This window comes from Citrus sinensis, chromosome 9, assembly GCF_022201045.2.
Source record: "Citrus sinensis cultivar Valencia sweet orange chromosome 9, DVS_A1.0, whole genome shotgun sequence".
Lineage (NCBI taxonomy): Eukaryota > Viridiplantae > Streptophyta > Magnoliopsida > Sapindales > Rutaceae > Citrus > Citrus sinensis.
The window spans coordinates 4,343,952-4,371,419 of record NC_068564.1 but is presented as its reverse complement, the minus strand read 5'-3'; the positions used below and the strand labels follow the sequence as shown (position 1 = coordinate 4,371,419).

The 27,468-nt window shown below is 34.0% G+C and overlaps 1 protein-coding gene and 4 long non-coding RNA genes across 20 annotated transcripts in view; all 5 read right to left on the bottom strand.

Moving 5' to 3' along the window:
* Positions 1-27,364, bottom strand: part of LOC102611729 (malonyl-CoA:anthocyanidin 5-O-glucoside-6''-O-malonyltransferase-like) — a 42,113-nt gene extending 14,749 nt beyond the window's left edge. The window contains exons 1-2 of one of the 16 annotated variants that reach the window (XM_052433372.1): positions 25,842-27,364; positions 149-434 (exon numbers count right to left, since the gene is read on the bottom strand). In XM_052433372.1, the coding sequence (XP_052289332.1) occupies positions 346-434; positions 25,842-27,177 (1,425 nt within the window). In that variant the 5' untranslated portion in view covers positions 27,178-27,364 and the 3' untranslated portion in view covers positions 149-345. Of the gene's footprint in view, positions 1-148; positions 2,116-6,115; positions 6,717-6,787; positions 8,564-13,138; positions 14,918-18,819; positions 19,421-19,491; positions 21,280-25,777 lie in introns of those variants that run through there. The other 15 variants (XM_052433371.1, XM_052433370.1, XM_052433369.1 and 12 more) reach the window with 15 other exon arrangements.
* Positions 2,961-3,961, bottom strand: LOC127899707 (uncharacterized). Its single transcript, XR_008051664.1, has 2 exons — positions 3,437-3,961; positions 2,961-3,265 (listed from the first exon to the last, which is right to left on the bottom strand). It is a non-coding gene; the product is annotated as an uncharacterized LOC127899707 (long non-coding RNA).
* LOC127899706 (uncharacterized) lies at positions 9,314-10,314 on the bottom strand. The gene is made up of 2 exons (XR_008051663.1): positions 9,790-10,314; positions 9,314-9,618 (listed from the first exon to the last, which is right to left on the bottom strand). It is a non-coding gene; the product is annotated as an uncharacterized LOC127899706 (long non-coding RNA).
* Positions 15,665-16,665, bottom strand: LOC127899704 (uncharacterized). The gene is made up of 2 exons (XR_008051661.1): positions 16,141-16,665; positions 15,665-15,969 (listed from the first exon to the last, which is right to left on the bottom strand). It is a non-coding gene; the product is annotated as an uncharacterized LOC127899704 (long non-coding RNA).
* Positions 22,018-23,018, bottom strand: LOC127899705 (uncharacterized). The gene is made up of 2 exons (XR_008051662.1): positions 22,494-23,018; positions 22,018-22,322 (listed from the first exon to the last, which is right to left on the bottom strand). It is a non-coding gene; the product is annotated as an uncharacterized LOC127899705 (long non-coding RNA).
* Positions 27,365-27,468: the final 104 nt, after the last annotated feature.

Genomic DNA, 27,468 nt, shown 5'->3' with positions numbered 1-27,468 from the left:
AAATAAAGTATAAGAAACTCAACAAAATTTTACAATACAAAATATTTGAGAATAATTATAAATAAATTGTAAATAATATAGAGTATAGGAGGCTAAATGATATTTTGCGGGTCAGCCGGTAGCAGGGTAAATGTAACTTAAACTCAACTTTAAGTACAACAGCTACTCATTTATTAGCACGCAGACAAAAAAGTTTTGCTATCCGGCTAAGGCAAACATCAATTCAAAACTGCCCAAAAAGGGTAAATCTAGATTTTTGCCTCGCCAGGGCAAAGCAGTATCATCACCAAATAAATCCCCGCATAATTGTAACATTAATCGTAATTATACTTACATGTACGTAATTCAAAGATCTTCTAGGCCATTGACAAAGAGAGGAGCAAAAACCTCCATTTGTTGCTTCTTCAAAACGACACCAATCTCAACACCACCACCTCCATCTTTGCTCTCCACCAAAGAAATAGCCCCTGTCCTGTCTACTGACACAATCTCCACCTTCTTAGGCCTCCCCCACCCGAAATCGGACCCGTAGTCATCAAAACGGTTTGACCCGGCTGCCGTTAGCATTACATGTCCTTTCTCTTTCAACATCGCAATTGTCTTTACCATCTTATCCTCTGATCCTTGCACCCCATCCCCCTTCAGCACTTTAATCATTTCACTTAATTTCTCTGCAACAACAGCAACCCCATCGTCCCGTATCATATCACTTGCTTTTGCTTCCCCAATTACACTTCCAATACAATTTCCAAAATAATTAGTAGGAATTGGAGGATCCAGACGGCCCCTGCAATCCCCTCCCACCGCAAACTTAACGGTTGTGTTAGCTTCTACTCGTTTGGCTATAATCTGGCAAACGTACGCGTGAGCACATGTAAGCACAAAAGTCGATAAATGAAGTTGTCTTGATTCCCCAGCTTCATTATTGATTTTGTTAACCTTATCTCTAAGCTTCTTTATGACTTCACCACTCAATTCAAATGTTTTTCGAACAAAGTCGGAGCTTCCTTCTTTATCAACCGCTGTAGCCAAAACCTTCAAGCTTCGTGTGTCGGACGATCCGGTAAAATCCATCCAGTGCTTAACGTACACCATGTCGATCCCATCGGGATCTTTGATGACCGTACGGTCAAAACATGGGGTAAGTTCCGGTGCCAAAGAAGGATTAGCGTTGTGAACGTCTGATGATTGAATTTGTTTGGAAAAATAAGCCCATGATTTGATAAACATCGTACAACTTTTCCCATCAAGAAGCGAATGGTGATACGAGACACCAATTGAGAAGCCTTGACTAGGAAAATATGTTATTTGGATGGCGATTACCTCGGCTTTGTCGTCCGATATGGATAACTGGGGCACCAAAGGATTAAACTCTGCAGCATCACGAATCCCGCTCCCAGATAGGAGAGCAAAATCGGAGTTGGACTCGGCGAGTGTGAGCGAAACGCCGTCGTCTGGAAAGTAGTAGATGGCTGGCTTAGCGGCATCCGGAGGCCACATCAAGTGACCAGCGAGCGGGGTATAGTGAAGGAGAGTGAGGGAGAGGGCGTGTTTCAGTTTTGGGAGGATTGCTGAGTTGAATGAATCGCTGGTTAACTCAGTGATTTGATACAAGAAGAGGCGTTCAACAGGAGGGAACTTGAACCAGTAAGTGTCGAAGTAGGTGAGCGGAAGAGTGAACGGAGCCGCGGTTGTTGAGTTGGAGGAGAACGGGGTGAGTTTAGTAACCTCGTGAACTTTGACTTTGCTATTGTTTTGGGTTTCCGCCATGAGGCTGATGATCAGTAGAGATGAAATCAGATGATCAAGCAAAGAGATACGAAGCGATGCTAAACTGTAGCTGTTTGGTGCATCTCTGGCTTTTGAAAACGCGTTTAAGTCAAATTGGCCCTCGACATTAATTTCCCGTTATCATTAATTTATGAATTAAATCGTGTGGAAAAATGGAAATGAATAATAATGCGAGTAAATTTGCGGCGTGACGAGAGATGGCAGTAAAATTTGACAAAGGAGAAAGTGATATTCATATTATTTGTCGTCATTCATTCACTCCATGCTGTTAAATTATAGCACAAGTTAATTATAAAAATAATGTCCACAGCCCATTAGCCCATTGGCGACAACCCAGGTACTTAACTTTGGGTGCCAAGCTAGGGCTCAATTTTACACAGAATAGAGTCGGTATTCCTCTGCTTAAGAGTCGGTTTCTTTCAGTAATATATGAATTATGGAGACATAATATTGGAGCTGTGTCTTAAAACCGCATCAAAGACAAAGAGTCCTGATATGAAATGTTAGTAGGCTGTATTTTAAAACCACATTAAAAACAAATAGTTCAATGGATTTTTTATTGTAAATATCAGTATACTTCTGATTGTAATATCAGTGTATAAAAAATAATAATAATGTCCACAACTTTTAACACGTGACAAATTTTATCGGATGATACATTATTTAAAATACAAAATAAATAATGTCCATAATTTTTAATATGTGACGGGTTTTACTAGGTGATACATGATTTAAAATATAAATTATATACTTGTTTTCAAATACTTGATTTTGTTTTTTCTAATGGAAGTTCGCCGTTTGTAAATTCGCACATTATAAAATTAAATTATTATTATTATTATTATCTTACTAAATCAATAGGACGGCAGACACTAACCCAATAAAAACAATCACATATATTAAGTATAAAACGTGGAACAATTAATCATATCAATATATAAATCAAACTATTGTGTAGGCTTGATCAGAAGTTTTTTATTAGCTTTATTTAATTAATTATCCGGGTTCAAATCTCAATATGGGATTAATCCACGCTTACTTTTAAAAATTAATAAATTAAAAAATTATGAGGACAAGTACTCGATAATTTATTTTTTTGTAATACTTGCTGCTGAAATATAAATCTTAAGGACAGTAAGGACCTAAAAATTACTTTTAACTTCTACAAATAGATAAATAAATCTATATTTATTGAAACACATAATAATAACATTTTTTTGCCCTTTCCACTGGATCTTATCAATACACAAGTACAATATTGTAGAAAAATGAGATTGATTGATCATGCAGCGAAGACGCGGGAGTAATTTCACCTGTACTCTTTTATTATTCATTGACAATAGAAATTCAAAGAAATTAAACTTGTTTAATGTCGAAGCCACGCACTCGAAGGTCAACTAATGTTTATCAGCCACAGCATAATTGTGCCACCAAGAATGGCCATATGCCCTCAGGCGCTTCCCATCTTTCTCGTCTGTTTTTACATACAATAGAAATTTTGTCATTAATTAATTATATCTGCAAGCCTACACATAAACTTAGAATCAAACATTTCTTTTTAAGTACTGTGTATGAGAGACTACGAGCTGATTATCTAAAATGATTAAAGTTAAAAAAAAAGAATAAAATAAAAATTGATACTCACAAGTTGATTGATTGTTGGTAGCTTCCCACAGAGTCGTGGACCTCGGGGATACAGCTGAGGCTAGGAGAAGCATGATAACAAAGATCACCTGCCAAACAAGGAAGCACTTCTTTGAAGTCATTTTCCCTTAATAAGTTGTGTAATACTCTTCAAGTTCAAACGTTTTTGTCTATTTATAGAGGCCCGTGCAACCATGAAACTTCTTAACTACCCCGTAAGTAATGTCATTTGATAAAAAAAAGGTGGAAAATCTCAAGTAATTTTTTTTATTTTTAAACTAGCAATGGGTGTATTGAATTGACCACTAAACCCAGCTTTCATAATACTCGCTTATTTCCTTTGACGTTAAAATTTTAATTAAAAGAAATAGTTTGTTTGCTGAGATAAGTTTTTTATTTTAAGGATACACCCCCTGCACTTCAGCCTCGGCAGCAGTAGTATTATTAGCCATGATGATGAAACAAGTTAATACTACACAGAGGAAAGCAACGAAAACAAAAAAGCAGAAATCTGCCAAGCAACAAACGTAACTTATCAAAAGGACCAGACAAGACCAAGCATGCCAAGACAGCACGACAATACTGCTAACAATAAGATAATCAAAATACCTAAATTGTAAACATGGGGCAAATACTTTTTCTTTAGTAATGGAGTTGAAGAGTCGAGGTGGACATGCGGTTGGTGATGATACTGTTTTGCCATTTTTTTTCAAATTTTAGTGAAGGAATTTAGAGAAGGTGATTTTATCCAAAAAAAAAAAAAGAAAGGAAAGAAAAAATACCAAATAATAAAATTATCTTTAAACCTTCTAACACTAATTTGAAAGTGCCATTAAAAAAAATGTCTCTTTTATTTAGAGTAAATTTTGGATTAACCATTTATATATTGCTATTTTTAAATTACCTCCCTTACTTTTGAAAACCTTAAATTATCCCATTTTTATTCAAAACATAACAGAAAAATGGAGGTGAGTTGAATTCTTTTTTATTCTTAACCAAAAGAAAAAATGAAAGATAAGTTGAGGTTTTTAAAAGAACAAAAATTAAAGATATTGAATACGTGGTCTAAAATTTAGTATTTTAATCTGTGGACATGCCTTTTCCATTGAATACTTTTCCATGTAAAGTGGACATCGTAACAGCTAGCTAGCACAAACAAATATCAACAATTCAAGATATTGATGGCTTATCTTGAAAAAAGAATAAATATGTATATAGGTCCGACTGTATTGGAACATTCTACGGTAGAATACTAATGATGACTGTACAATCATAAAGATAAATATTAAATTTGCATTTACTATTAGGATATGATGATTATCCTTAGCCATTAGTACTTCATGGTTGACCAACTCCATCACAGTCACTATCATATATATATTATTGATAACATGATTTTACAAAAATTAATATTTTTTATTATGTTCACACATATTAATATAATTTCAATAATAATAAATTATTATGTCAATCTATAATCCTATTTGACTAATCCCATAGTCCTCAAGAATAAGCAATCTTAAGCCACTTTAGCTCCCCAAAATTAGGATAGGGTATAATTTGTTTCAAATAGTCCAATATGATAAGAATCAAATAATATTGATGGAAATAAAACAATCAATCAAATGATTGATTATTGCCATATTAATTATTGATTAAAAAGGATTTTTTGTCAATTTTATTCCTAAATTATGTTAATTGTATCAAATACTTGTATAAATTCAGCCTTTGTGCTCTTGAATGAATAAGAGTGAAATTTATCTTTTCTCTATAATTCCAAAAAATTTTAATATATATGATTAGAGCGTGTTTGAGGGTCCTCAAATTCATGGGTTTAAGATTAGCCATCATGTCAATAATGGATTTATGGAGTATGGTGGTCTAAGTGAGAGTAATGTGAGTTCCTTTTCAATTGATTTTCAATTTCTTCAATTGGGAAAAAAAGAAAAAAAAGGTTGTTCGGCCGCACCATTAATAACCACTTCCACCATCACAAAGGAAATATGTCAAAAGAAAGAGGGAATGAAAGAGAATCCTCAAAATTGATATTTTTCTTGCAAGATCAAATGAATGGTTTTGTAAATAACGGAAGATTTCTTTCAGAAAGATCAAAGGAATGGCTTTCATATTAAAAGAATTCCTTGATTAAAGGGTTTTACTAATGTTTTGCATAGGCTTAAAAAAAGTGTACATCAAAATAATTAGAAGATTTCTTAGACAAAAAGGAATGCTTTCTAATTAGTTACACCACATTTGGATGAGATTGAAAATAAGAATTTAACGATTTACAATTTTTAGTACTTCGGCCCGAATATTAAAGGTTATGAGTTGAGATAAGGCTTAAGAAATCAAGGTCCATTACATTATGAGGCAAGGTTAGGGCCTTACCAAAACCTTTAACCCAATCCTTGACCCTTAAGTTAATTTGAAAATTAAAAAATATGTAACACTTAAAATTATTAAAACAGACACACCAAGTAGTCACAATTGTACCTTAAGTGTATTTGTCATTATTTCATATTAATTTAGTTATTTTGCATTTGAATTATTTATTTATTGTTAGTTTGGTTAATATGATAAGCTTGTTAGATTGTTACATGTTGTATTGTTATTAAAACTAAATAAAAATAAATTATTAAATTCCTTACAAATAAAGTCAACATAAAAATAGAACAGTAAGTCAGTGATAATACATAATTTTAATTAAACAATAAAAATAGGAGTCCCAAAAAAAATTAAAAAAAAAAAGCCTAAGGTGGATCCACTAGTCTACATAACCAACAACTTTGGGTCCGCCTAAATTACATTTAACGTAACTTACGGCTGGCTCGCAAAATATTAATTAGCCTCATATACTCTATATTACTTATAATTTATTCATAAGTATTATAAAACAAAGTATAAGAAACTCAACGAAATTTTACAATACAAAATATTTGATAATAATTATAAATTAATTATAAATAACATAGAGTATAGGAGACTGAATGATATTTTGAGGGTCAGCCGGTAACTCACGTTAAATTTACCTTAGGCGAACCCAATAACTTTAATTATTATTATTTTGAATGTACAACACGTACTCCTTTACTAGCACGCAGACAAAAAAGTTTTGGTATCCGGCTAAGGCAAACATCAAAACGGCCCAAAAAGGGTAAGTCTAGATTTTTGCCTTGCCATGGCAAAGCAGCATCACACCAAATAACTTCCCGCATAATTGTAACATTAATCGTAATTATACTTACACGTACGTAATTCAAAGATCTTCTAGGCCATTAACATTTAACAAAGAGAGAAGCAAAAACCTCCATTTGTTGCTTCTTCAAAACAACACCAATCTCAACACCACCACCTCCATCTTTACTCTCCACCAAAGAAATAGCCCCTGTCCTGTCTACTGACACAATCTCCACCTTCTTAGGCCTCCCCCATCCGAAATCGGACCCGTAGTCATCAAAACGGTTTGACCCGGCTGCCGTTAGCATTACATGTCCTTTCTCTTTCAACATCGCAATTGTCTTTACCATCTTATCCTCTGATCCTTGCACCCCATTCCCCTTCAGCACTTTAATCATTTCACTTAATTTCTCTGCAACAACAGCAACCCCATCGTCCCGTATCATATCACTTGCTTTTGCCTCCGCAATTACACTTCCAATACAATTTCCAAAATAATTAGTAGGAACTGGAGGATCCAGACGGCCCCTGCAATCCCCTCCCACCGCAAACTTAACGGTTGTGTTAGCTTCTACTCGTTTGGCTTTAATCTGGCAAACGTACGCGTGAGCACATGTAAGCACAAAAGTCGATAAATGAAGTTGTTTTGATTCCCATGCTTCGTTATTAATTTTGTTAACCTTATCTCTAAGCTTCTTTATGTCTTCACCACTCAATTCAAATGTTTTTCGAACAAAGTCGGAGCTTCCTTCTTTATCAACCGCTGTAGCCAAAACCTTCAAGCTTCGTGTGTCGGACGATCCGGTAAAATCCATCCAGTGCTTAACGTACACCATGTCGATCCCATCGGGATCTTTGATGACCGTACGGTCAAAACATGGGGTAAGTTCCGGTGCCAAAGAAGGATTAGCGTTGTGAACGTCTGATGATTGAATTTGTTTGGAAAAATAAGCCCATGATTTGATAAACATCGTACAACTTTTCCCATCAAGAAGCGAATGGTGATACGAGACACCAATTGAGAAGCCTTGATTAGGAAAATATGTTATTTGGATGGCGATTACCTCGGCTTTGTCGTCCGATATGGATAACTGGGGCACCAAAGGATTAAACTCTGCAGCATCACGAATCCCGCTCCCAGATAGGAGAGCAAAATCGGAGTTGGACTCGGCGACTGTGAGCGAAACGCCGTCGTCTGGAAAGTAGTAGATGGCTGGCTTAGCGGCATCCGGAGGCCACATCAAGTGACCAGCGAGCGGGGTATAGTGAAGGAGAGTGAGGGAGAGGGCGTGTTTCAGTTTTGGGAGGATTGCTGAGTTGAATGAATCGCTGGTTAACTCAGTGATTTGATACAAGAAGAGGCGTTCAACAGGAGGGAACTTGAACCAGTAAGTGTCGAAGTAGGTGAGCGGAAGAGTGAACGGAGCCGCGGTTGTTGAGTTGGAGGAGAACGGGGTGAGTTTAGTAACCTCGTGAACTTTGACTTTGCTATTGTTTTGGGTTTCCGCCATGAGGCTGATGATCAGTAGAGATGAAATCAGATGATCAAGCAAAGAGATACGAAGCGATGCTAAACTGTAGCTGTTTGGTGCATCTCTGGCTTTTGAAAACGCGTTTAAGTCAAATTGGCCCTCGACATTAATTTCCCGTTATCATTAATTTATGAATTAAATCGTGTGGAAAAATGGAAATGAATAATAATGCGAGTAAATTTGCGGCGTGACGAGAGATGGCAGTAAAATTTGACAAAGGAGAAAGTGATATTCATATTATTTGTCGTCATTCATTCACTCCATGCTGTTAAATTATAGCACAAGTTAATTATAAAAATAATGTCCACGGCCCATTAGCCCATTGGCGACAACCCAGGTACTTAACTTTGGGTGCCAAGCTAGGGCTCAATTTTACACAGAATAGAGTCGGTATTCCTCTGCTTAAGAGTCGGTTTCTTTCAGTAATATATGAATTATGGAGACATAATATTGGAGCTGTGTCTTAAAACCGCATCAAAGACAAAGAGTCCTGATATGAAATGTTAGTAGGCTGTATTTTAAAACCACATTAAAAACAAATAGTTCAATGGATTTTTTATTGTAAATATCAGTATACTTCTGATTGTAATATCAGTGTATAAAAAATAATAATAATGTCCACAACTTTTAACACGTGACAAATTTTATCGGATGATACATTATTTAAAATACAAAATAAATAATGTCCATAATTTTTAATATGTGACGGGTTTTACTAGGTGATACATGATTTAAAATATAAATTATATACTTGTTTTCAAATACTTGATTTTGTTTTTTCTAATGGAAGTTCGCCGTTTGTAAATTCGCACATTATAAAATTAAATTATTATTATTATTATTATCTTACTAAATCAATAGGACGGCAGACACTAACCCAATAAAAACAATCACATATATTAAGTATAAAACGTGGAACAATTAATCATATCAATATATAAATCAAACTATTGTGTAGGCTTGATCAGAAGTTTTTTATTAGCTTTATTTAATTAATTATCCGGGTTCAAATCTCAATATGGGATTAATCCACGCTTACTTTTAAAAATTAATAAATTAAAAAATTATGAGGACAAGTACTCGATAATTTATTTTTTTGTAATACTTGCTGCTGAAATATAAATCTTAAGGACAGTAAGGACCTAAAAATTACTTTTAACTTCTACAAATAGATAAATAAATCTATATTTATTGAAACACATAATAATAACATTTTTTTGCCCTTTCCACTGGATCTTATCAATACACAAGTACAATATTGTAGAAAAATGAGATTGATTGATCATGCAGCGAAGACGCGGGAGTAATTTCACCTGTACTCTTTTATTATTCATTGACAATAGAAATTCAAAGAAATTAAACTTGTTTAATGTCGAAGCCACGCACTCGAAGGTCAACTAATGTTTATCAGCCACAGCATAATTGTGCCACCAAGAATGGCCATATGCCCTCAGGCGCTTCCCATCTTTCTCGTCTGTTTTTACATACAATAGAAATTTTGTCATTAATTAATTATATCTGCAAGCCTACACATAAACTTAGAATCAAACATTTCTTTTTAAGTACTGTGTATGAGAGACTACGAGCTGATTATCTAAAATGATTAAAGTTAAAAAAAAAGAATAAAATAAAAATTGATACTCACAAGTTGATTGATTGTTGGTAGCTTCCCACAGAGTCGTGGACCTCGGGGATACAGCTGAGGCTAGGAGAAGCATGATAACAAAGATCACCTGCCAAACAAGGAAGCACTTCTTTGAAGTCATTTTCCCTTAATAAGTTGTGTAATACTCTTCAAGTTCAAACGTTTTTGTCTATTTATAGAGGCCCGTGCAACCATGAAACTTCTTAACTACCCCGTAAGTAATGTCATTTGATAAAAAAAAGGTGGAAAATCTCAAGTAATTTTTTTTATTTTTAAACTAGCAATGGGTGTATTGAATTGACCACTAAACCCAGCTTTCATAATACTCGCTTATTTCCTTTGACGTTAAAATTTTAATTAAAAGAAATAGTTTGTTTGCTGAGATAAGTTTTTTATTTTAAGGATACACCCCCTGCACTTCAGCCTCGGCAGCAGTAGTATTATTAGCCATGATGATGAAACAAGTTAATACTACACAGAGGAAAGCAACGAAAACAAAAAAGCAGAAATCTGCCAAGCAACAAACGTAACTTATCAAAAGGACCAGACAAGACCAAGCATGCCAAGACAGCACGACAATACTGCTAACAATAAGATAATCAAAATACCTAAATTGTAAACATGGGGCAAATACTTTTTCTTTAGTAATGGAGTTGAAGAGTCGAGGTGGACATGCGGTTGGTGATGATACTGTTTTGCCATTTTTTTCAAATTTTAGTGAAGGAATTTAGAGAAGGTGATTTTATCCAAAAAAAAAAAAGAAAGGAAAGAAAAAATACCAAATAATAAAATTATCTTTAAACCTTCTAACACTAATTTGAAAGTGCCATTAAAAAAAATGTCTCTTTTATTTAGAGTAAATTTTGGATTAACCATTTATATATTGCTATTTTTAAATTACCTCCCTTACTTTTGAAAACCTTAAATTATCCCATTTTTATTCAAAACATAACAGAAAAATGGAGGTGAGTTGAATTCTTTTTTATTCTTAACCAAAAGAAAAAATGAAAGATAAGTTGAGGTTTTTAAAAGAACAAAAATTAAAGATATTGAATACGTGGTCTAAAATTTAGTATTTTAATCTGTGGACATGCCTTTTCCATTGAATACTTTTCCATGTAAAGTGGACATCGTAACAGCTAGCTAGCACAAACAAATATCAACAATTCAAGATATTGATGGCTTATCTTGAAAAAAGAATAAATATGTATATAGGTCCGACTGTATTGGAACATTCTACGGTAGAACACTAATGATGACTGTACAATCATAAAGATAAATATTAAATTTGCATTTACTATTAGGATATGATGATTATCCTTAGCCATTAGTACTTCATGGTTGACCAACTCCATCACAGTCACTATCATATATATATTATTGATAACATGATTTTACAAAAATTAATATTTTTTATTATGTTCACACATATTAATATAATTTCAATAATAATAAATTATTATGTCAATCTATAATCCTATTTGACTAATCCCATAGTCCTCAAGAATAAGCAATCTTAAGCCACTTTAGCTCCCCAAAATTAGGATAGGGTATAATTTGTTTCAAATAGTCCAATATGATAAGAATCAAATAATATTGATGGAAATAAAACAATCAATCAAATGATTGATTATTGCCATATTAATTATTGATTAAAAAGGATTTTTTGTCAATTTTATTCCTAAATTATGTTAATTGTATCAAATACTTGTATAAATTCAGCCTTTGTGCTCTTGAATGAATAAGAGTGAAATTTATCTTTTCTCTATAATTCCAAAAAATTTTAATATATATGATTAGAGCGTGTTTGAGGGTCCTCAAATTCATGGGTTTAAGATTAGCCATCATGTCAATAATGGATTTATGGAGTATGGTGGTCTAAGTGAGAGTAATGTGAGTTCCTTTTCAATTGATTTTCAATTTCTTCAATTGGGAAAAAAAGAAAAAAAAGGTTGTTCGGCCGCACCATTAATAACCACTTCCACCATCACAAAGGAAATATGTCAAAAGAAAGAGGGAATGAAAGAGAATCCTCAAAATTGATATTTTTCTTGCAAGATCAAATGAATGGTTTTGTAAATAACGGAAGATTTCTTTCAGAAAGATCAAAGGAATGGCTTTCATATTAAAAGAATTCCTTGATTAAAGGGTTTTACTAATGTTTTGCATAGGCTTAAAAAAAGTGTACATCAAAATAATTAGAAGATTTCTTAGACAAAAAGGAATGCTTTCTAATTAGTTACACCACATTTGGATGAGATTGAAAATAAGAATTTAACGATTTACAATTTTTAGTACTTCGGCCCGAATATTAAAGGTTATGAGTTGAGATAAGGCTTAAGAAATCAAGGTCCATTACATTATGAGGCAAGGTTAGGGCCTTACCAAAACCTTTAACCCAATCCTTGACCCTTAAGTTAATTTGAAAATTAAAAAATATGTAACACTTAAAATTATTAAAACAGACACACCAAGTAGTCACAATTGTACCTTAAGTGTATTTGTCATTATTTCATATTAATTTAGTTATTTTGCATTTGAATTATTTATTTATTGTTAGTTTGGTTAATATGATAAGCTTGTTAGATTGTTACATGTTGTATTGTTATTAAAACTAAATAAAAATAAATTATTAAATTCCTTACAAATAAAGTCAACATAAAAATAGAACAGTAAGTCAGTGATAATACATAATTTTAATTAAACAATAAAAATAGGAGTCCCAAAAAAAATTAAAAAAAAAAAGCCTAAGGTGGATCCACTAGTCTACATAACCAACAACTTTGGGTCCGCCTAAATTACATTTAACGTAACTTACGGCTGGCTCGCAAAATATTAATTAGCCTCATATACTCTATATTACTTATAATTTATTCATAAGTATTATAAAACAAAGTATAAGAAACTCAACGAAATTTTACAATACAAAATATTTGATAATAATTATAAATTAATTATAAATAACATAGAGTATAGGAGACTGAATGATATTTTGAGGGTCAGCCGGTAACTCACGTTAAATTTACCTTAGGCGAACCCAATAACTTTAATTATTATTATTTTGAATGTACAACACGTACTCCTTTACTAGCACGCAGACAAAAAAGTTTTGGTATCCGGCTAAGGCAAACATCAAAACGGCCCAAAAAGGGTAAGTCTAGATTTTTGCCTTGCCATGGCAAAGCAGCATCACACCAAATAACTTCCCGCATAATTGTAACATTAATCGTAATTATACTTACACGTACGTAATTCAAAGATCTTCTAGGCCATTAACATTTAACAAAGAGAGAAGCAAAAACCTCCATTTGTTGCTTCTTCAAAACAACACCAATCTCAACACCACCACCTCCATCTTTACTCTCCACCAAAGAAATAGCCCCTGTCCTGTCTACTGACACAATCTCCACCTTCTTAGGCCTCCCCCATCCGAAATCGGACCCGTAGTCATCAAAACGGTTTGACCCGGCTGCCGTTAGCATTACATGTCCTTTCTCTTTCAACATCGCAATTGTCTTTACCATCTTATCCTCTGATCCTTGCACCCCATTCCCCTTCAGCACTTTAATCATTTCACTTAATTTCTCTGCAACAACAGCAACCCCATCGTCCCGTATCATATCACTTGCTTTTGCCTCCGCAATTACACTTCCAATACAATTTCCAAAATAATTAGTAGGAACTGGAGGATCCAGACGGCCCCTGCAATCCCCTCCCACCGCAAACTTAACGGTTGTGTTAGCTTCTACTCGTTTGGCTTTAATCTGGCAAACGTACGCGTGAGCACATGTAAGCACAAAAGTCGATAAATGAAGTTGTTTTGATTCCCATGCTTCGTTATTAATTTTGTTAACCTTATCTCTAAGCTTCTTTATGTCTTCACCACTCAATTCAAATGTTTTTCGAACAAAGTCGGAGCTTCCTTCTTTATCAACCGCTGTAGCCAAAACCTTCAAGCTTCGTGTGTCGGACGATCCGGTAAAATCCATCCAGTGCTTAACGTACACCATGTCGATCCCATCGGGATCTTTGATGACCGTACGGTCAAAACATGGGGTAAGTTCCGGTGCCAAAGAAGGATTAGCGTTGTGAACGTCTGATGATTGAATTTGTTTGGAAAAATAAGCCCATGATTTGATAAACATCGTACAACTTTTCCCATCAAGAAGCGAATGGTGATACGAGACACCAATTGAGAAGCCTTGATTAGGAAAATATGTTATTTGGATGGCGATTACCTCGGCTTTGTCGTCCGATATGGATAACTGGGGCACCAAAGGATTAAACTCTGCAGCATCACGAATCCCGCTCCCAGATAGGAGAGCAAAATCGGAGTTGGACTCGGCGACTGTGAGCGAAACGCCGTCGTCTGGAAAGTAGTAGATGGCTGGCTTAGCGGCATCCGGAGGCCACATCAAGTGACCAGCGAGCGGGGTATAGTGAAGGAGAGTGAGGGAGAGGGCGTGTTTCAGTTTTGGGAGGATTGCTGAGTTGAATGAATCGCTGGTTAACTCAGTGATTTGATACAAGAAGAGGCGTTCAACAGGAGGGAACTTGAACCAGTAAGTGTCGAAGTAGGTGAGCGGAAGAGTGAACGGAGCCGCGGTTGTTGAGTTGGAGGAGAACGGGGTGAGTTTAGTAACCTCGTGAACTTTGACTTTGCTATTGTTTTGGGTTTCCGCCATGAGGCTGATGATCAGTAGAGATGAAATCAGATGATCAAGCAAAGAGATACGAAGCGATGCTAAACTGTAGCTGTTTGGTGCATCTCTGGCTTTTGAAAACGCGTTTAAGTCAAATTGGCCCTCGACATTAATTTCCCGTTATCATTAATTTATGAATTAAATCGTGTGGAAAAATGGAAATGAATAATAATGCGAGTAAATTTGCGGCGTGACGAGAGATGGCAGTAAAATTTGACAAAGGAGAAAGTGATATTCATATTATTTGTCGTCATTCATTCACTCCATGCTGTTAAATTATAGCACAAGTTAATTATAAAAATAATGTCCACGGCCCATTAGCCCATTGGCGACAACCCAGGTACTTAACTTTGGGTGCCAAGCTAGGGCTCAATTTTACACAGAATAGAGTCGGTATTCCTCTGCTTAAGAGTCGGTTTCTTTCAGTAATATATGAATTATGGAGACATAATATTGGAGCTGTGTCTTAAAACCGCATCAAAGACAAAGAGTCCTGATATGAAATGTTAGTAGGCTGTATTTTAAAACCACATTAAAAACAAATAGTTCAATGGATTTTTTATTGTAAATATCAGTATACTTCTGATTGTAATATCAGTGTATAAAAAATAATAATAATGTCCACAACTTTTAACACGTGACAAATTTTATCGGATGATACATTATTTAAAATACAAAATAAATAATGTCCATAATTTTTAATATGTGACGGGTTTTACTAGGTGATACATGATTTAAAATATAAATTATATACTTGTTTTCAAATACTTGATTTTGTTTTTTCTAATGGAAGTTCGCCGTTTGTAAATTCGCACATTATAAAATTAAATTATTATTATTATTATTATCTTACTAAATCAATAGGACGGCAGACACTAACCCAATAAAAACAATCACATATATTAAGTATAAAACGTGGAACAATTAATCATATCAATATATAAATCAAACTATTGTGTAGGCTTGATCAGAAGTTTTTTATTAGCTTTATTTAATTAATTATCCGGGTTCAAATCTCAATATGGGATTAATCCACGCTTACTTTTAAAAATTAATAAATTAAAAAATTATGAGGACAAGTACTCGATAATTTATTTTTTTGTAATACTTGCTGCTGAAATATAAATCTTAAGGACAGTAAGGACCTAAAAATTACTTTTAACTTCTACAAATAGATAAATAAATCTATATTTATTGAAACACATAATAATAACATTTTTTTGCCCTTTCCACTGGATCTTATCAATACACAAGTACAATATTGTAGAAAAATGAGATTGATTGATCATGCAGCGAAGACGCGGGAGTAATTTCACCTGTACTCTTTTATTATTCATTGACAATAGAAATTCAAAGAAATTAAACTTGTTTAATGTCGAAGCCACGCACTCGAAGGTCAACTAATGTTTATCAGCCACAGCATAATTGTGCCACCAAGAATGGCCATATGCCCTCAGGCGCTTCCCATCTTTCTCGTCTGTTTTTACATACAATAGAAATTTTGTCATTAATTAATTATATCTGCAAGCCTACACATAAACTTAGAATCAAACATTTCTTTTTAAGTACTGTGTATGAGAGACTACGAGCTGATTATCTAAAATGATTAAAGTTAAAAAAAAAGAATAAAATAAAAATTGATACTCACAAGTTGATTGATTGTTGGTAGCTTCCCACAGAGTCGTGGACCTCGGGGATACAGCTGAGGCTAGGAGAAGCATGATAACAAAGATCACCTGCCAAACAAGGAAGCACTTCTTTGAAGTCATTTTCCCTTAATAAGTTGTGTAATACTCTTCAAGTTCAAACGTTTTTGTCTATTTATAGAGGCCCGTGCAACCATGAAACTTCTTAACTACCCCGTAAGTAATGTCATTTGATAAAAAAAAGGTGGAAAATCTCAAGTAATTTTTTTTATTTTTAAACTAGCAATGGGTGTATTGAATTGACCACTAAACCCAGCTTTCATAATACTCGCTTATTTCCTTTGACGTTAAAATTTTAATTAAAAGAAATAGTTTGTTTGCTGAGATAAGTTTTTTATTTTAAGGATACACCCCCTGCACTTCAGCCTCGGCAGCAGTAGTATTATTAGCCATGATGATGAAACAAGTTAATACTACACAGAGGAAAGCAACGAAAACAAAAAAGCAGAAATCTGCCAAGCAACAAACGTAACTTATCAAAAGGACCAGACAAGACCAAGCATGCCAAGACAGCACGACAATACTGCTAACAATAAGATAATCAAAATACCTAAATTGTAAACATGGGGCAAATACTTTTTCTTTAGTAATGGAGTTGAAGAGTCGAGGTGGACATGCGGTTGGTGATGATACTGTTTTGCCATTTTTTTTCAAATTTTAGTGAAGGAATTTAGAGAAGGTGATTTTATCCAAAAAAAAAAAAAGAAAGGAAAGAAAAAATACCAAATAATAAAATTATCTTTAAACCTTCTAACACTAATTTGAAAGTGCCATTAAAAAAAATGTCTCTTTTATTTAGAGTAAATTTTGGATTAACCATTTATATATTGCTATTTTTAAATTACCTCCCTTACTTTTGAAAACCTTAAATTATCCCATTTTTATTCAAAACATAACAGAAAAATGGAGGTGAGTTGAATTCTTTTTTATTCTTAACCAAAAGAAAAAATGAAAGATAAGTTGAGGTTTTTAAAAGAACAAAAATTAAAGATATTGAATACGTGGTCTAAAATTTAGTATTTTAATCTGTGGACATGCCTTTTCCATTGAATACTTTTCCATGTAAAGTGGACATCGTAACAGCTAGCTAGCACAAACAAATATCAACAATTCAAGATATTGATGGCTTATCTTGAAAAAAGAATAAATATGTATATAGGTCCGACTGTATTGGAACATTCTACGGTAGAACACTAATGATGACTGTACAATCATAAAGATAAATATTAAATCTGCATTTACTATTAGGATATGATGATTATCCTTAGCCATTAGTACTTCATGGTTGACCAACTCCATCACAGTCACTATCATATATATATTATTGATAACATGATTTTACAAAAATTAATCTTTTTTATTATGTTCACACATATTAATATAATTTCAATAATAATAAATTATTATGTCAATCTATAATCCTATTTGACTAATCCCATAGTCCTCAAGAATAAGCAATCTTAAGCCACTTTAGCTCCCCAAAATTAGGATAGGGTATAATTTGTTTCAAATAGTCCAATATGATAAGAATCAAATAATATTGATGGAAATAAAACAATCAATCAAATGATTGATTATTGCCATATTAATTATTGATTAAAAAGGATTTTTTGTCAATTTTATTCCTAAATTATGTTAATTGTATCAAATACTTGTATAAATTCAGCCTTTGTGCTCTTGAATGAATAAGAGTGAAATTTATCTTTTCTCTATAATTCCAAAAAATTTTAATATATATGATTAGAGCGTGTTTGAGGGTCCTCAAATTCATGGGTTTAAGATTAGCCATCATGTCAATAATGGATTTATGGAGTATGGTGGTCTAAGTGAGAGTAATGTGAGTTCCTTTTCAATTGATTTTCAATTTCTTCAATTGGGAAAAAAAGAAAAAAAAGGTTGTTCGGCCGCACCATTAATAACCACTTCCACCATCACAAAGGAAATATGTCAAAAGAAAGAGGGAATGAAAGAGAATCCTCAAAATTGATATTTTTCTTGCAAGATCAAATGAATGGTTTTGTAAATAACGGAAGATTTCTTTCAGAAAGATCAAAGGAATGGCTTTCATATTAAAAGAATTCCTTGATTAAAGGGTTTTACTAATGTTTTGCATAGGCTTAAAAAAAGTGTACATCAAAATAATTAGAAGATTTCTTAGACAAAAAGGAATGCTTTCTAATTAGTTACACCACATTTGGATGAGATTGAAAATAAGAATTTAACGATTTACAATTTTTAGTACTTCGGCCCGAATATTAAAGGTTATGAGTTGAGATAAGGCTTAAGAAATCAAGGTCCATTACATTATGAGGCAAGGTTAGGGCCTTACCAAAACCTTTAACCCAATCCTTGACCCTTAAGTTAATTTGAAAATTAAAAAATATGTAACACTTAAAATTATTAAAACAGACACACCAAGTAGTCACAATTGTACCTTAAGTGTATTTGTCATTATTTCATATTAATTTAGTTATTTTGCATTTGAATTATTTATTTATTGTTAGTTTGGTTAATATGATAAGCTTGTTAGATTGTTACATGTTGTATTGTTATTAAAACTAAATAAAAATAAATTATTAAATTCCTTACAAATAAAGTCAACATAAAAATAGAACAGTAAGTCAGTGATAATACATAATTTTAATTAAACAATAAAAATAGGAGTCCCAAAAAAAATTAAAAAAAAAAAGCCTAAGGTGGATCCACTAGTCTACATAACCAACAACTTTGGGTCCGCCTAAATTACATTTAACGTAACTTACGGCTGGCTCGCAAAATATTAATTAGCCTCATATACTCTATATTACTTATAATTTATTCATAAGTATTATAAAACAAAGTATAAGAAACTCAACGAAATTTTACAATACAAAATATTTGATAATAATTATAAATTAATTATAAATAACATAGAGTATAGGAGACTGAATGATATTTTGAGGGTCAGCCGGTAACTCACGTTAAATTTACCTTAGGCGAACCCAATAACTTTAATTATTATTATTTTGAATGTACAACACGTACTCCTTTACTAGCACGCAGACAAAAAAGTTTTGGTATCCGGCTAAGGCAAACATCAAAACGGCCCAAAAAGGGTAAGTCTAGATTTTTGCCTTGCCATGGCAAAGCAGCATCACACCAAATAACTTCCCGCATAATTGTAACATTAATCGTAATTATACTTACACGTACGTAATTCAAAGATCTTCTAGGCCATTAACATTTAACAAAGAGAGAAGCAAAAACCTCCATTTGTTGCTTCTTCAAAACAACACCAATCTCAACACCACCACCTCCATCTTTACTCTCCACCAAAGAAATAGCCCCTGTCCTGTCTACTGACACAATCTCCACCTTCTTAGGCCTCCCCCATCCGAAATCGGACCCGTAGTCATCAAAACGGTTTGACCCGGCTGCCGTTAGCATTACATGTCCTTTCTCTTTCAACATCGCAATTGTCTTTACCATCTTATCCTCTGATCCTTGCACCCCATTCCCCTTCAGCACTTTAATCATTTCACTTAATTTCTCTGCAACAACAGCAACCCCATCGTCCCGTATCATATCACTTGCTTTTGCCTCCGCAATTACACTTCCAATACAATTTCCAAAATAATTAGTAGGAACTGGAGGATCCAGACGGCCCCTGCAATCCCCTCCCACCGCAAACTTAACGGTTGTGTTAGCTTCTACTCGTTTGGCTTTAATCTGGCAAACGTACGCGTGAGCACATGTAAGCACAAAAGTCGATAAATGAAGTTGTTTTGATTCCCATGCTTCGTTATTAATTTTGTTAACCTTATCTCTAAGCTTCTTTATGTCTTCACCACTCAATTCAAATGTTTTTCGAACAAAGTCGGAGCTTCCTTCTTTATCAACCGCTGTAGCCAAAACCTTCAAGCTTCGTGTGTCGGACGATCCGGTAAAATCCATCCAGTGCTTAACGTACACCATGTCGATCCCATCGGGATCTTTGATGACCGTACGGTCAAAACATGGGGTAAGTTCCGGTGCCAAAGAAGGATTAGCGTTGTGAACGTCTGATGATTGAATTTGTTTGGAAAAATAAGCCCATGATTTGATAAACATCGTACAACTTTTCCCATCAAGAAGCGAATGGTGATACGAGACACCAATTGAGAAGCCTTGATTAGGAAAATATGTTATTTGGATGGCGATTACCTCGGCTTTGTCGTCCGATATGGATAACTGGGGCACCAAAGGATTAAACTCTGCAGCATCACGAATCCCGCTCCCAGATAGGAGAGCAAAATCGGAGTTGGACTCGGCGACTGTGAGCGAAACGCCGTCGTCTGGAAAGTAGTAGATGGCTGGCTTAGCGGCATCCGGAGGCCACATCAAGTGACCAGCGAGCGGGGTATAGTGAAGGAGAGTGAGGGAGAGGGCGTGTTTCAGTTTTGGGAGGATTGCTGAGTTGAATGAATCGCTGGTTAACTCAGTGATTTGATACAAGAAGAGGCGTTCAACAGGAGGGAACTTGAACCAGTAAGTGTCGAAGTAGGTGAGCGGAAGAGTGAACGGAGCCGCGGTTGTTGAGTTGGAGGAGAACGGGGTGAGTTTAGTAACCTCGTGAACTTTGACTTTGCTATTGTTTTGGGTTTCCGCCATGAGGCTGATGATCAGTAGAGATGAAATCAGATGATCAAGCAAAGAGATACGAAGCGATGCTAAACTGTAGCTGTTTGGTGCATCTCTGGCTTTTGAAAACGCGTTTAAGTCAAATTGGCCCTCGACATTAATTTCCCGTTATCATTAATTTATGAATTAAATCGTGTGGAAAAATGGAAATGAATAATAATGCGAGTAAATTTGCGGCGTGACGAGAGATGGCAGTAAAATTTGACAAAGGAGAAAGTGATATTCATATTATTTGTCGTCATTCATTCACTCCATGCTGTTAAATTATAGCACAAGTTAATTATAAAAATAATGTCCACGGCCCATTAGCCCATTGGCGACAACCCAGGTACTTAACTTTGGGTGCCAAGCTAGGGCTCAATTTTACACAGAATAGAGTCGGTATTCCTCTGCTTAAGAGTCGGTTTCTTTCAGTAATATATGAATTATGGAGACATAATATTGGAGCTGTGTCTTAAAACCGCATCAAAGACAAAGAGTCCTGATATGAAATGTTAGTAGGCTGTATTTTAAAACCACATTAAAAACAAATAGTTCAATGGATTTTTTATTGTAAATATCAGTATACTTCTGATTGTAATATCAGTGTATAAAAAATAATAATAATGTCCACAACTTTTAACACGTGACAAATTTTATCGGATGATACATTATTTAAAATACAAAATAAATAATGTCCATAATTTTTAATATGTGACGGGTTTTACTAGGTGATACATGATTTAAAATATAAATTATATACTTGTTTTCAAATACTTGATTTTGTTTTTTCTAATGGAAGTTCGCCGTTTGTAAATTCGCACATTATAAAATTAAATTATTATTATTATTATTATCTTACTAAATCAATAGGACGGCAGACACTAACCCAATAAAAACAATCACATATATTAAGTATAAAACGTGGAACAATTAATCATATCAATATATAAATCAAACTATTGTGTAGGCTTGATCAGAAGTTTTTTATTAGCTTTATTTAATTAATTATCCGGGTTCAAATCTCAATATGGGATTAATCCACGCTTACTTTTAAAAATTAATAAATTAAAAAATTATGAGGACAAGTACTCGATAATTTATTTTTTTGTAATACTTGCTGCTGAAATATAAATCTTAAGGACAGTAAGGACCTAAAAATTACTTTTAACTTCTACAAATAGATAAATAAATCTATATTTATTGAAACACATAATAATAACATTTTTTTGCCCTTTCCACTGGATCTTATCAATACACAAGTACAATATTGTAGAAAAATGAGATTGATTGATCATGCAGCGAAGACGCGGGAGTAATTTCACCTGTACTCTTTTATTATTCATTGACAATAGAAATTCAAAGAAATTAAACTTGTTTAATGTCGAAGCCACGCACTCGAAGGTCAACTAATGTTTATCAGCCACAGCATAATTGTGCCACCAAGAATGGCCATATGCCCTCAGGCGCTTCCCATCTTTCTCGTCTGTTTTTACATACAATAGAAATTTTGTCATTAATTAATTATATCTGCAAGCCTACACATAAACTTAGAATCAAACATTTCTTTTTAAGTACTGTGTATGAGAGACTACGAGCTGATTATCTAAAATGATTAAAGTTAAAAAAAAAGAATAAAATAAAAATTGATACTCACAAGTTGATTGATTGTTGGTAGCTTCCCACAGAGTCGTGGACCTCGGGGATACAGCTGAGGCTAGGAGAAGCATGATAACAAAGATCACCTGCCAAACAAGGAAGCACTTCTTTGAAGTCATTTTCCCTTAATAAGTTGTGTAATACTCTTCAAGTTCAAACGTTTTTGTCTATTTATAGAGGCCCGTGCAACCATGAAACTTCTTAACTACCCCGTAAGTAATGTCATTTGATAAAAAAAAGGTGGAAAATCTCAAGTAATTTTTTTTATTTTTAAACTAGCAATGGGTGTATTGAATTGACCACTAAACCCAGCTTTCATAATACTCGCTTATTTCCTTTGACGTTAAAATTTTAATTAAAAGAAATAGTTTGTTTGCTGAGATAAGTTTTTTATTTTAAGGATACACCCCCTGCACTTCAGCCTCGGCAGCAGTAGTATTATTAGCCATGATGATGAAACAAGTTAATACTACACAGAGGAAAGCAACGAAAACAAAAAAGCAGAAATCTGCCAAGCAACAAACGTAACTTATCAAAAGGACCAGACAAGACCAAGCATGCCAAGACAGCACGACAATACTGCTAACAATAAGATAATCAAAATACCTAAATTGTAAACATGGGGCAAATACTTTTTCTTTAGTAATGGAGTTGAAGAGTCGAGGTGGACATGCGGTTGGTGATGATACTGTTTTGCCATTTTTTTCAAATTTTAGTGAAGGAATTTAGAGAAGGTGATTTTATCCAAAAAAAAAAAAGAAAGGAAAGAAAAAATACCAAATAATAAAATTATCTTTAAACCTTCTAACACTAATTTGAAAGTGCCATTAAAAAAAATGTCTCTTTTATTTAGAGTAAATTTTGGATTAACCATTTATATATTGCTATTTTTAAATTACCTCCCTTACTTTTGAAAACCTTAAATTATCCCATTTTTATTCAAAACATAACAGAAAAATGGAGGTGAGTTGAATTCTTTTTTATTCTTAACCAAAAGAAAAAATGAAAGATAAGTTGAGGTTTTTAAAAGAACAAAAATTAAAGATATTGAATACGTGGTCTAAAATTTAGTATTTTAATCTGTGGACATGCCTTTTCCATTGAATACTTTTCCATGTAAAGTGGACATCGTAACAGCTAGCTAGCACAAACAAATATCAACAATTCAAGATATTGATGGCTTATCTTGAAAAAAGAATAAATATGTATATAGGTCCGACTGTATTGGAACATTCTACGGTAGAACACTAATGATGACTGTACAATCATAAAGATAAATATTAAATCTGCATTTACTATTAGGATATGATGATTATCCTTAGCCATTAGTACTTCATGGTTGACCAACTCCATCACAGTCACTATCATATATATATTATTGATAACATGATTTTACAAAAATTAATCTTTTTTATTATGTTCACACATATTAATATAATTTCAATAATAATAAATTATTATGTCAATCTATAATCCTATTTGACTAATCCCATAGTCCTCAAGAATAAGCAATCTTAAGCCACTTTAGCTCCCCAAAATTAGGATAGGGTATAATTTGTTTCAAATAGTCCAATATGATAAGAATCAAATAATATTGATGGAAATAAAACAATCAATCAAATGATTGATTATTGCCATATTAATTATTGATTAAAAAGGATTTTTTGTCAATTTTATTCCTAAATTATGTTAATTGTATCAAATACTTGTATAAATTCAGCCTTTGTGCTCTTGAATGAATAAGAGTGAAATTTATCTTTTCTCTATAATTCCAAAAAATTTTAATATATATGATTAGAGCGTGTTTGAGGGTCCTCAAATTCATGGGTTTAAGATTAGCCATCATGTCAATAATGGATTTATGGAGTATGGTGGTCTAAGTGAGAGTAATGTGAGTTCCTTTTCAATTGATTTTCAATTTCTTCAATTGGGAAAAAAAGAAAAAAAAGGTTGTTCGGCCGCACCATTAATAACCACTTCCACCATCACAAAGGAAATATGTCAAAAGAAAGAGGGAATGAAAGAGAATCCTCAAAATTGATATTTTTCTTGCAAGATCAAATGAATGGTTTTGTAAATAACGGAAGATTTCTTTCAGAAAGATCAAAGGAATGGCTTTCATATTAAAAGAATTCCTTGATTAAAGGGTTTTACTAATGTTTTGCATAGGCTTAAAAAAAGTGTACATCAAAATAATTAGAAGATTTCTTAGACAAAAAGGAATGCTTTCTAATTAGTTACACCACATTTGGATGAGATTGAAAATAAGAATTTAACGATTTACAATTTTTAGTACTTCGGCCCGAATATTAAAGGTTATGAGTTGAGATAAGGCTTAAGAAATCAAGGTCCATTACATTATGAGGCAAGGTTAGGGCCTTACCAAAAGATTTAACCCAATCCTTGACCCTTAAGTTAATTTGAAAATTAAAAAATATGTAACACTTAAAATTATTAAAACAGACACACCAAGTAGTCACAATTGTACCTTAAGTGTATTTGTCATTATTTCATATTAATTTAGTTATTTTGCATTTGAATTATTTATTTATTGTTAGTTTGGTTAATATGATAAGCTTGTTAGATTGTTACATGTTGTATTGTTATTAAAACTAAATAAAAATAAATTATTAAATTCCTTACAAATAAAGTCAACATAAAAATAGAACAGTAAGTCAGTGATAATACATAATTTTAATTAAACAATAAAAATAGGAGTCCCAAAAAAAATTTAAAAAAAAAGCCTAAGGTGGATCCACTAGTCTACATAACCAACAACTTTGGGTCCGCCTAAATTACATTTAACGTAACTTACGGCTGGCTCGCAAAATATTAATTAGCCTCATATACTCTATATTACTTATAATTTATTCATAAGTATTATAAAACAAAGTATAAGAAACTCAACAAAATTTTACAATACAAAATATTTGATAATAATTATAAATTAATTATAAATAACATAGAGTATAGGAGGCTGAATGATATTTTGAGGGTCAGCCGGTAACTCACGTTAAATTTACCTTAGGCGAACCCAATAAATTTAATTATTATTATTTTGAATGTACAACACGTACTCCTTTACTAGCACGCAGACAAAAAAGTTTTGGTATCCGGCTAAGGCAAACATCAAAACGGCCCAAAAAGGGTAAGTCTAGATTTTTGCCTTGCCATGGCAAAGCAGCATCACACCAAATAACTTCCCGCATAATTGTAACATTAATCGTAATTATACTTACACGTACGTAATTCAAAGATCTTCTAGGCCATTAACATTTAACAAAGAGAGAAGCAAAAACCTCCATTTGTTGCTTCTTCAAAACGACACCAATCTCAACACCACCACCTCCATCTTTACTCTCCACCAAAGAAATAGCCCCTGTCCTGTCTACTGACACAATCTCCACCTTCTTAGGCCTCCCCCATCCGAAATCGGACCCGTAGTCATCAAAACGGTTTGACCCGGCTGCCGTTAGCATTACATGTCCTTTCTCTTTCAACATCGCAATTGTCTTTACCATCTTATCCTCTGATCCTTGCACCCCATTCCCCTTCAGCACTTTAATCATTTCACTTAATTTCTCTGCAACAACAGCAACCCCATCGTCCCGTATCATATCACTTGCTTTTGCCTCCGCAATTACACTTCCAATACAATTTCCAAAATAATTAGTAGGAACTGGAGGATCCAGACGGCCCCTGCAATCCCCTCCCACCGCAAACTTAACGGTTGTGTTAGCTTCTACTCGTTTGGCTTTAATCTGGCAAACGTACGCGTGAGCACATGTAAGCACAAAAGTCGATAAATGAAGTTGTTTTGATTCCCATGCTTCGTTATTAATTTTGTTAACCTTATCTCTAAGCTTCTTTATGTCTTCACCACTCAATTCAAATGTTTTTCGAAAAAAGTCGGAGCTTCCTTCTTTATCAACCGCTGTAGCCAAAACCTTCAAGCTTCGTGTGTCGGACGATCCGGTAAAATCCATCCAGTGCTTAACGTACACCATGTCGATCCCATCGGGATCTTTGATGACCGTACGGTCAAAACATGGGGTAAGTTCCGGTGCCAAAGAAGGATTAGCGTTGTGAACGTCTGATGATTGAATTTGTTTGGAAAAATAAGCCCATGATTTGATAAACATCGTACAACTTTTCCCATCAAGAAGCGAATGGTGATACGAGACACCAATTGAGAAGCCTTGATTAGGAAAATATGTTATTTGGATGGCGATTACCTCGGCTTTGTCGTCCGATATGGATAACTGGGGCACCAAAGGATTAAACTCTGCAGCATCACGAATCCCGCTCCCAGATAGGAGAGCAAAATCGGAGTTGGACTCGGCGAGTGTGAGCGAAACGCCGTCGTCTGGAAAGTAGTAGATGGCTGGCTTAGCGGCATCCGGAGGCCACATCAAGTGACCAGCGAGCGGGGTATAGTGAAGGAGAGTGAGGGAGAGGGCGTGTTTCAGTTTTGGGAGGATTGCTGAGTTGAATGAATCGCTGGTTAACTCAGTGATTTGATACAAGAAGAGGCGTTCAACAGGAGGGAACTTGAACCAGTAAGTGTCGAAGTAGGTGAGCGGAAGAGTGAACGGAGCCGCGGTTGTTGAGTTGGAGGAGAACGGGGTGAGTTTAGTAACCTCGTGAACTTTGACTTTGCTATTGTTTTGGGTTTCCGCCATGAGACTGATGATCAGTAGAGATGAAATCAGATGATCAAGCAAAGAGATAAGAAGCGATGCTAAACTGTAGCTGTTTGGTGCATCTCTGGCTTTTGAAAACGCGTTTAAGTCAAATTGGCCCTTGACATTAATTACCCGTTATCATTCATTTATGAATTAAATCGCGTGGAAAAATGGAAATGAATAATAATGCGAGTAAATTTGCGGCGCGACGAGAGGTGACAGTAAAATTTCACAAAGGAGAAAGTGATATTCACATTATTTGTCGTCATTCATTCACTCCATGCTGGT